At 38.4% G+C, this 10,941-nt stretch overlaps 1 protein-coding gene across 7 annotated transcripts in view; it reads left to right on the forward strand.

The window, feature by feature from the left end:
- Nucleotides 1–10,941, forward strand: part of BBS9 (Bardet-Biedl syndrome 9) — a 514,065-nt gene that overhangs the window by 384,719 nt on the left and 118,405 nt on the right. For all 7 annotated transcript variants that reach the window (XM_023191692.2, XM_023191694.2, XM_023191691.2 and 4 more), the window contains one exon: nt 8,786–8,968. In XM_023191692.2, coding sequence (XP_023047460.1) covers nt 8,786–8,968 — 183 coding nt within the window. The remainder of the gene's footprint in view (nt 1–8,785; nt 8,969–10,941) is intronic.

Raw genomic sequence — 10,941 nt, forward strand, 5'->3', positions numbered from 1 at the left:
TAATACAAAATAATATGGTAGCAAAAACAGCTAAGAATTAGATTCTTGCTATGCCTTCAAAGTAAAAGCCTCAGGATTCTCTTTTATGTAGTCATAAGTTCAGCACAGAGGTAATGAATGCATGTAGGTAATGAATGGATTAGTTATAAGCTTACTACCCAAATGCTTCTTACATGCCTGTCTGGCATTTAAATCATCTCCATGCCATTTCTTTTTCATTTTGAGCCCTATTTCATCGTTTTTGGTAAAAGAACAATTCTTTTGGATCAAATTGGATCATCTCATCCAAAGTAAAAGCTTAGCCCTGGTAAAATCTTTTCTTTTTTCCTTATTGCAAACCCTTTGCCATGTTGGAATCTGTAGCAAATGCCATCACAAACAACATTTTTGAGAGGGAAGTATGTCCTATTTCTTGTCTGCTTCCAATTCTCTCTTAGACTGAGCATGCGCCTTTCCACCCAAAGGGCTGCCATCTGAAAAATAAATTCATTTCAGCAGTCATTAGAGCTGTCTGTTTGGTGTTTAGGAAGCTCTGGCTAAAGGTGACCTGGAGCAATTTTTTAAAAAGTAGATGACAGATATATTGAGGTAGGTCTGTTGTTTCCATGTGACATCACTTGGGTTCCGTTCAGATTGGGAGCCTGACAGTGCCTGATTCAGTGTGTCCAGGATTTAAGAAGCAGAAAAAAATATAGTTGCAGTGTATCTTTAAGTGGACTGACTTTGAAGTTCATCAATTTACCCAGCATTTATGGGACACCCAATGTGTACCTCGTACTGGAAAATTGTGGTCATGTTGGGGTCTTACCAGTTGATATTTTTACACTGGAATTTTCTGGGCTTTTTGAGCTTGAGTTTTGATTTTCTATGGCTTTTCATGATGTACTTGAGAAACATTTTATTCAAATCACCAAATTTTCTAACATTTTCAGTAAGGTATAAAAGAAGAACAAGCAATGTCTGGCTCCCTAAGTTAACAAGCCTCAGAGGATTTCTAGAGAACAAGTCATACCAGGCAAAGTAGCGTGTCTGTGTGTGCTTGTTTTAATAGTATTGCTAAAGGAGTGGATAAAGGGAAATCCAACGTTGAGTAACTTGCAAGCTTTTAATCAGGCTTTGAAACTTGATTAAACTTAGCTGTAAAATGAACACTGTTTCATTGAGTGACCACAGAGTGAGGGTCAGGGTACAGTGCAGGGTGATCAGCTATCCTGCCTAACTTTGGGAGGCAGTAGTTGGTAAACTGCCTCAAGCAGAAGAGTCTTTCTTTTTCAATGTCATTATTAATCTAATAGAAAAAGCAGAATTTTCCTGGTGTTACTAAATTGAACTGAGCCCTAAACGATAGACAATCTTAAGAAATAGTAACCAGGAGCCCAACCAATTAGAAATGAACAGCACGGATGTTCACTAGCTTTTATTGAGTATTGTTTTGTAGGTGAGAAAACTAAGTTTGAGGGAGGTAAGGTAAGTAGCCAAAAGTTGTACAGCTAATAAGTAGCATTACCAGTAGTCATAGTTAGATGTGGGTGACTCCAGAGTCACAAGGTTATTCCATCATCCTTAAGGTAATTAAGCCCTAGTTGCAATATGGTATGGCCATTAATATATCAAAATTGTTGCCTAAGTAAAGATGTCTTTGTGTTTATTTATTTATCTTACAGGAATTATACTTGCAAAATATCTTTTATTCTTTTACTATTTTCACAGCTTTATTGAGATATTATTTACATATATTACAATTCAGTCATTTAAAGAGTATAATTCAATGGTTTTTAGTGTTATTCACAGGATTGTGCCCCGATTACCATAGTCTAATTTTAGAACATTTTAACACCTCCTAAAAGAAACTGAACACCCATTAGCTGTCACTTCCCATTCCTCCTATTTACCACCTACCCCCAGCCCTAAGCAACTATTAATCTACTTTCTGTGTTTACAGATTTACCTATTCTGGGTATTTTGTATAAATGGAATCATACAATATGTGTTCCTTTGTCATAGGCTTCTTTCGTTTAGTATAACATTTTCGAGATTCATCCATTTTGTAGCATGTATAAGTACTTGGTTTCTTTTTATAGCTGAACAATATTTCATTATATGAATATGCCACATTTGTTTATCCATTTGTCTGTTGATGGACATTTGAGTTGTTTCTACTTTTTGGCTGTTATAAGTAATGCTGCTATAACTATTCGTGAGCAAGTTTTTAAATGGACATGTATTTTCATTTCTCTTGGGCGTATACCTAGAAGTGGAATTTCTGGGTCATATGGTAACTCTATGTTTAACTTTTTGAGGAGCTGCCAACCTGTTTAGCATAGAAGCTGTACTGTATTACATTTCCACCAGCAATGTACGTGGGTTCCAATTTTTCCACATCCTTGCCAGCACTTGTTATTGTCCGTCTTTTTACCCCTCTCACTTAATTTTCATAATCCTATGAATTAGCCAAAGAAAAATATTCATAATGCTCTTTTATAGATAAAACCCCCAAGTCAACAAGAATCCTATTATGTGTGCAAATAGAGGGGAAGAAGTGGCATGGATAATTCAAAACAACACATCATCCAAAAGTAATTTAAAATTTTTTGAATCAGACACTTATATCTGTGCTGGATGTTAGAGATCATGTTTCCTATGTTTTAAAGGTGATGAAACTAGAGCCCAGAAAATGGAAGTAAATTGATGAACACTGACATAAAACTGCTTGGTAGCAAAGCCAGGACTAGAAGCTCTGTATCCTTGATTCCCAGGACATTACCTGTTCCAGCACAGCCTATTGCATTCTTCCCTAAGAGATGTATAAATTCATCCATATCATAAGAATGTCATTTTCTTAACTCATTCATCTATCGGGTGTTGGGAGATCAACAAAGCTGAAACCTCCCATTGGGAAACTAAATAGAATTAGTTTCACATATTGCACATGATGAGACTGATATGCAGGCAGAAGGTTAATGCAGGCAGTGCTTCATAGTAATGTTTCTTGGGTCAGATTGCTTGTATATGAATTCTGGCTCTACTGCTTACTGTTTGACACTTTCTGTACTTCTCTGGTCTTGTTTTTAAAATGGGAGCAATGACAGTATATACCTCACAGTATTTTTTTAAGAATTAAATGAGATTATTTCTGTAAAGAGTTTAGGACAGTCCCTGGCTCCTAGATAGCCCTCAATAAAAATAGCTGTTGACAATTATTATTACAAAACATTAACTTGCTCAGACCACTGAAAATGTTGTAATGTGAGATTTTATAGAAAATAAATGAATCATCCCTTTGAAAAAAGTAGCTTCACTAAAGGAGCAGGCATAGAAAATGTCTATTTTCTAAAATCTTCATATTTTTGAGCTATATGGAACATAATAAAATTCTCTTTGTTAAGAAAAAAACCTTAGTATGTTAACTTCCCATTCTTACAAGTTATGAACGAATTTCCTTTATAATGTAATTTTGGGCAGTACCACGCAACTTTGTGCAGAAACCAGCCAATTCGCATGGACCTCATGTGTAAAGCTGCAACAATGGGAAAGCATAACTAAAGCACATATGCCTATCGTGGATGTAATATATTAGTAGTGTTCTTCCTTAGTATCTTTGCTTAATTATCAAGATGAAAATTCGCTGGATTATTTTATGAGGCTGAATGTATAATTTGTACATTAGTTTATATTATGGGGCTGAATGTATCATTTGTATATTGGTATAGAAGAAAGGGCACCCAGTAGGAAATTAGAAGACAGGATTAGAATCCTAGCCCTTCTCTTCCCTTATTTATGACCACAGGCAGTGTGTTCAAATGTCTGTAAGCTTCTGTTTTCTCATTGGGAAGTTGGGGGAGAGGGGGTCAGCAGTTCCTATATCAGAGGGTTGTCATGAGGACCACATGATAATCTGGGTATGACAGGCCTGCACACAGTGCCTGGCCCACAGTCAGGCCCCAGGAAATGACAGCTAAACAATGTAGTGTTTAGGCAGTGGTAGTGCCACACGTGAAATTTGGAGGCAGATTCAATGGTAAGTTTAGGTGAAGAAATTGGACGTGTCCGTGTTCACACAGTATGATTCATGTCTACTCCGCTGTTGCTGCTGCTGCTTTCCTGTAACCAATTTTAGAGCCTATCTTGGCAGCTGGAAGTATTTGGGATTAATTTCACACTCACTTTATGAGTTGAGCGTTTTCCTGCAAGCAGCTCCCTGGGCCTCTGCCTCATTACTTTGGCATCAACTGATATGGCAGTTGGACAGAGATGTCCTTTGGGGTCTCCATTTTATTTGGAAACCTTCAATTTGAAAAAGCAAAGCAAAGGCCATCAACACATTATGCTTGAGATCATTAGCATTTATTATTTCCTAGACCCCTCCCTTTCTGTAGTTCAGTTGAACACTAGGGAACACACATCTTGCTCAGCCAGTGATGCACCCTGAAAAATTGCTCTCCCTCAAATTTAAGTCCTAGCAGCTGGTTGGCCTCATTTCTCAGTTCCAGGTGAGCATCGAGATCTTCTAGGCCTTGGTCTCAGAGATCTGAATCCTGATGGGTGTAGTTTTTCCAGCTCTTTTTACTATGTTAATTCTGTTAAATTCATTTGGCTCTTATGGGGAACACAGTAAACCTGGCTGTTACATGTAAAACTAAATTGAGAACATGGAGATCTGTTTAGTATTTCATGCTGGCCAGTAGGTCAGGAAGATTTTCCTTGGGGGTAATTTACATAAGGAATTGTTTATCCCATTTCTTTCCAGTTTCTGTGACCATTTGGGGATAGCAGACTCTTTCCACAATGGCACAGGAATATGTCCAATGAGACTGAGACTTAGACAATGCTTCTCTCCGATTGATATATTTTGGGCCTTGCTCAGGAAAGATCCTGTGGCTTGGGCTGCTGTCTCACTGAGAAGTCATTCTTCCATCACAGCTGTGTTTAGCAAGTTGGGTGGGTCCATGAACTGACATGTTGTTGCACTTAGTGAGGATTTTCCCTTGATAGTGAGGAACGTGTGCGTAAAAGCATCCTTTAAGTCCAGAAAATGCCCCAAATATTTGTTATGATCTGATAGCTGCTGAGAGTGCAGCCTCCATCAAGTAACACCCACAGTCAAAATACTTTGTGGCTCCCCAGTGCCTACAGAGTTAAGTGCATGCTTTCACTGTGACATTTTGGTTTCTCTACAACAGTGCCCACCTTACCTTTTTAATGTCATCAAACACTGTGCCTAAATTGGCTTTATTCAATATCTATTCTTTTTTTTTTTTTTCCCTGAGATGGAGTCTCACTCTGTTGCCAGGCTGGAGTGCAGTGGCACAATCTCGGCTCACTGCAACCTCTGACTCCCTGGTTCAAGTGATTCTCCTGCCTCAGCCTCCTGAGTAGCTGGGATTACAGGCACACGCCACCATGCCCAGCTAATTTTTGTATTTTTAGTAGAGTTGGGGTTTCACCATGTTGGCCAGGCTGGTCTCGAATGCCTGAGCTTGTGATCCACCCACCTTGGCCTCCCAAAGCGCTGGGATTACAGGCATGAGTCACCGCACCCAGCCTTCAACATCTATTCTTAGGACAAATTGCAGATACCTCTTCTCACTGGTGTGCTAGTAAATAGTTAACAAGAGACTTTCTGGGGAAGCAGGGGAAGGGTAGGAAGCCTGAAACTTTTGTGGATTTTCATGTAGTAAATACTTCCACCATGGCTGATTTCAGGCTACCAATGTGAGACCCGTGAATGCAGAGTTAGGAAGAAATGTAAACTGTAGCCCATTGCAAAGTGTTTCCAATATATGGATACAATAGGCACAAATAACCTCAAGAGACCAGATAATAATAGGAAGTAATGAATGTTGAGTATTTATCACCTTTGTTTTAAATATAATTCATTTAGTTTTAAGTTTATGTGATTTAATTGTTAGTAATGGCCATGTGTAACAGCTGGCTTGCAAAATTTCTGAAAACTGAACAATAGGTTCTTTCTCCTGATGTGGGAGGAGCTGACTGAGCTAGTTCTGGCATACCACTTCTTCTTTCTCTACCTCTTCCTTCCTAAGGCCCCCTACACTCAGCTAGTAGTAGTATGCCCATCTCTGAACCTACAACGTGCTTAAGGTCCCAAACAAGATTTGGAGTGAGACAGACTCCGAAGTTTGAATCCTATTCTTTCATCTATTAGGTGATGGTCAGGCTGACTACTTATTTTGTGGCTCCCAGTGCAAAATGAAAATGAGGGGCCCTTGTTCAACAGGCAGGAAGAAAGGGCTGTTAAAACAACCACTAAAATACAAAGCTTTTTGTTTTCTTCAGTACTCTCTCTTTCACAGCTTCTGATAGTGTTTTCTTATTTTCTTTTTAGTAGCTTTCTAAGTAAGAAAAAACTAAAATTTCGAATAATTAGCATGAATTTTACCATTAATCGTTATATTAATGCAGTTTTAAATGCAAGTATGACTCCTCTGCGCCTGTGCATGCTCCATTGCCCCATCAATTTTACTTGCAAAATGCAAGCTCAAAAATAAAATTACTAAGAATTTCAAGGCAGAAACAACAGAGCATTAAACAAGTTCGGGCCCGTCAAAGCTTGAGCACAGTTTGCACACCCTGCGTACTGTCCTGGGCAAATACCTTATATTTCCTGAGCCTCAGAGTTCTCATCTGTGAAAGAAAATGTCAACTAAGTTGCAGGGGAGATGTGAGGATTGAAGACACTGATACCTGTATGGCACAGGGCAGAATGTTTGGCCTGTGGCCTATGTTCAATTAATTGGAGGGATAGTTATTCACATAATAATTGCGATGTTAGTGGAATTCTCCTTTATAGCCTATAGGGTCTTCCTTATGTGGTCAATATTTGCCTCCTTGACCTATTTTCCTTTCTCTATTACAAACTCTTTGAAGGCGGAGATTAGATCTGTCACCATTGAATTCCCTACAGTACTTCCCACAAATTCTTGCACATATCTGGCATTCAATGGGTGTTTATGACCTTGATCCTTGTATGATTTGGACTTTTTGACAATAAGCATCTGTGTCATAATGTGATGGCTCCACAATGAGGCTTAATTGGTAACATTCACAGGAAGAAAAAGAGTATAAACTCAGACTTTAACAGGAGTCCATTGGAATCACGGTGGGGGTGGGGGAGGAACACGATTCCAGGTGTTTTGGTTTAAGGAAAGTGGGCTCTTACCATCTCTTCAACGGGACTTCTTGAAGTAATGGGGAAGGGATGAGTTCCAAGCTCTGTTTGAGTAAAAGAGGCCCCAGGGATATTAACTCTGGCCCACAGTAATCCGTCCCTTTGCTAACTTCTTTCACACTTACTTTCTGTTCTGCACAATTAGGACATTATTATAGTAATGTTTCTTCCCACTAATTGGTTGTGTATGTATGTTTTCTTTCCAGCAAATTATAAGATCCTTGTGGACTGTAAGATATTGTGTACTTCTTTTGAATGTAATTGGGAAGTAGCACAGTACTAGACGCATAGCAAGTAATGCACTTTACGTTATGCTAGTCTTCATTTAAACTCCCATGGCTCCCTGTAGAGCTAAATGTGAATTGTGATTGCCTTTTATAACTCTGCAAGCCCTCAGCCAAGTGGCAAAGAATCTTGGTCGCCCCAGCGATTTCAGGCAAGGACCTTCAGTTGCTCTGTCTACATCTCTTTTCTAGTATCTCTGAGACACTCTGAGGGCTGTTTCTGTACAGCCCCTCTCCCAACATGGAATTTGGAGACCACACAGCTGTACATTCTACTTGTTTGAATGATGATTTTTTAACAAGCCCTTTGAGCCCGTGTCAATAAACCATGAAATATCACCAAATGGATCATCTGCACCAGACTTCTGAGACTCATTTGAACTCCCGTCTCCCAAGCTGGTGGGGACTTGTAGAAAGGAGCTCATATGGCCCTGGCTTTTACTAATGCTGTTCTGGGTACTGTCAGACGCCTTGAGCCTCTGCGGCAGTCAGTTCATTACTTTTAATGAGCACAGAATTCACCAAGACATTAAACTAAAATAAAACACCAATGGGCAGTTTTGAATGTTTCATCCAATTGTTGCTTTAGTTCTTTTTTCCACAGGATTATTCAAAAGGATGAAAAAAAGTCAGTTCTACTCACTTCTGCCAATTTTATCCTAAGTAGATTTGGCATTGAAAAGCTAACACACCCTGACTTTTTTTTTTTTTTCTTTCAGGTCCCTGTGGGCTGTTGCCTGACATTTGTGTTAAAAATGACATTACTCAACTGGTCAAATGTTTGAACATTATCTACCTTTTAAATATAATAAAGAAATATTAGATATCCCATTACCATGTAGCGTCTAAAGACTAATATTAGAGGAAGACAATGTTCTGAAAAAAGTGTAATGAAGTTATTTTGAACTACAAGGCAAATGCAATTATTCTTCTGAGAATGTTTTAACTGATTAATCTATGTGGCTGGTAATAAAGACTGTGATAACTTTATTAGAGGTTACTTATATTACCATATATTGAAGAAGGTCAATAGATGGCAAAGCATACACTGAACCCTGTCCCTGCTAAGCTTATTTTGTGGATATTTTCCACTTCTGGCCATATGGATTTGGAATTACTGTGGGCATTTTTTTTTTAAAGAAGGAAGTGAGCAGATGAATGATAACTCTTTTATTACTCAACATAGCTTGTGTTTGTGGAAGACAAAGTTCATCAAGTTATGTTAAAGAAAAACAGAAGTGTGCCAGACGTAATTTGTTGAGGGCTCAAGAATTGTGAAATTATCCCTAACCCAAGTTTGTAATATCTGCAGGTAATCGCTCTAGCAGATGCAGTGGAGGAAAACCAAGGCAATCTGTTCCAGTCATTCACCAGACTGAAGAGTGCCACCCATTTGGTGATTCTGCTGATCGGGCTGTGGCAGAAGCTTAGTGCTGACCAGGTTGCAATTCTGGAAGCGGCATTTCTGCCGCTACAAGAAGACACTCAAGAATTGGTAAGGGCCTGAAAGCCTATGGTGGGAACAGCCAGCATTATTGAAGTTTCAGTTTTAGGAAGATATCACATGGCTATCAGGTTTTCTAAGGTATCAAATAAGGGTTTGATTTTTTACAAAAATGCTATTTTCCTTGTCTTTAAACCATAATAAAAATGTCAAACAAAGGCCTTTTTCTGTAGAGCTATTTTAAGAATAGGTATATAGTCAATTTTTATGTGGTCCAGTCTACTTTTTATGTGTTCTTCAATCACTTAGAAGCCAGGGAAACAGTCATTTGACAGTCTGGATGACGGCAGTAACCTTCAGATTAGCTAATCCTTTCCTTTTTCGCCAGAGAAAACACTTCGGCCATTTTAATTTGCTCAACCTTCTTAAATTTAAGTGTCACTTCAAAGGTTAGAGAGAATGGAGATAGCCTTGCTAAAACTGATGTGAATAGTTCCTTACATTTATAGAGTTCTTTATGTGTAGTTTATAAACTGTTTTACCCTTAATCCTAGAATAGGCAGTTTAGATTGAAAAGAGAAAAAATGAGGGTGGTATTTGACATTTTCAGGAAAGGATTATTTAAATTAAAACATCTGAGATCCTTTGAATTGTAGAGGTATATGTGACCACCACAGGCCATTCTGGGGGACTTTTTGTGTGCTTCTATTTACCAAAAAAAAATACATGTCTCGGAAATTACGAGACCCTTGAACTTAGTTCTTCGTATTGGAGGAAAACATTTCAAGGGGAAATCATTTCAAATCCATTTTAAAACCCAGATTTGAGAACTAAAAATAGTAATAGTAAAACTAACAATTTTTTGAGTGGTTATTAGGTCCCAGGTGTTATTTTAAGTGTTTTGTAAGAATTATTTACTCTTAAGCATGGGCCAATGAGGTAGTTAAAGTACTGTTTCCATCCCCATTTTACCTATGGGAAAATTTAGGCTTTAAGAGTTAAGTACTTTTCTGAAACCCTGGCTGTAGAGCCAGGATTTGGATACAGGTCTGTCTGCCTATATTTTAGTGAACAAGATCATGAATGTAATTTTCAAAACCACAGTTTTATTAGCTGAACTGAATTTTCTACAGTTCGGTCAGATGATTGTCAGATTAAAAAAAGAAAAAGAAGAAGCTATATTTTATGTGCTAACCAAACTGTTAATAAGTAAATTGGAAAAGTTAGAGTACACATTTTTGGGCTGGGCATGGTGGCTCAAGCCTGTAATCTCAGCACTTTGGGAGGCCAAGGTGGGTGGATCACCTGAGGTCGGGAGTTTGAGACCAGCCTGACCAACATGGGGAAACATCGTCTTTACTGAAAATACAAAATTAACTGGACGTGGTGGCGCATGCCTGTAATCCCAGCTAGTTGGGAGACTGAGGCAGGAGAATCGCTTGAACCTGGGAGGCGGAGGTTGCAGTGAGCTGATATCGCGCCACTGCACTCCAGACTGGGGACTGATCTAGACTCCACCTCAAAAAAAAAAAAAAAAAAAAAGAATACACATTTTTGTTTAGTGGTGAATGATACATTCTCAGTTGATTGACAAAATTGCAACTAAAATTGACCTTTCAGAAACTAGAAATGGAGACACAACTGTAATACTAGAAAATAAATAATGGTTAGGATTATATTAATAAGAATGATAGCTGTCACTTATGAACTCAGATTTTGTAGTCAAACAGGTTTGGGTGACTTCTTTTATTGGTTCCATCACTTAGTGACAAAATCACTGTGGTTCAATTTCTTAACTGTTCTAAATCTCTCTTCTGTAGCTGTAAGATGGAAACAATAATAGGACCTACCCAATAAGTTGTAATAGGAAGTAAATGAGATAATTAAATAGAGTGCTAAAGGTTAGCAATCATTGCTAGAAGTGATTTGTACATTTTATGTTTATTATTTATTGTCCTCACTAAAGTCATGCAAGATCAGTTGTGTGTGTGTGTGTGTGTGTGTGTGTGTGTGTGTGTGTGTGT

This window comes from Piliocolobus tephrosceles, chromosome 8 (genome assembly GCF_002776525.5).
Source record: "Piliocolobus tephrosceles isolate RC106 chromosome 8, ASM277652v3, whole genome shotgun sequence".
NCBI lineage: Eukaryota > Metazoa > Chordata > Mammalia > Primates > Cercopithecidae > Piliocolobus > Piliocolobus tephrosceles.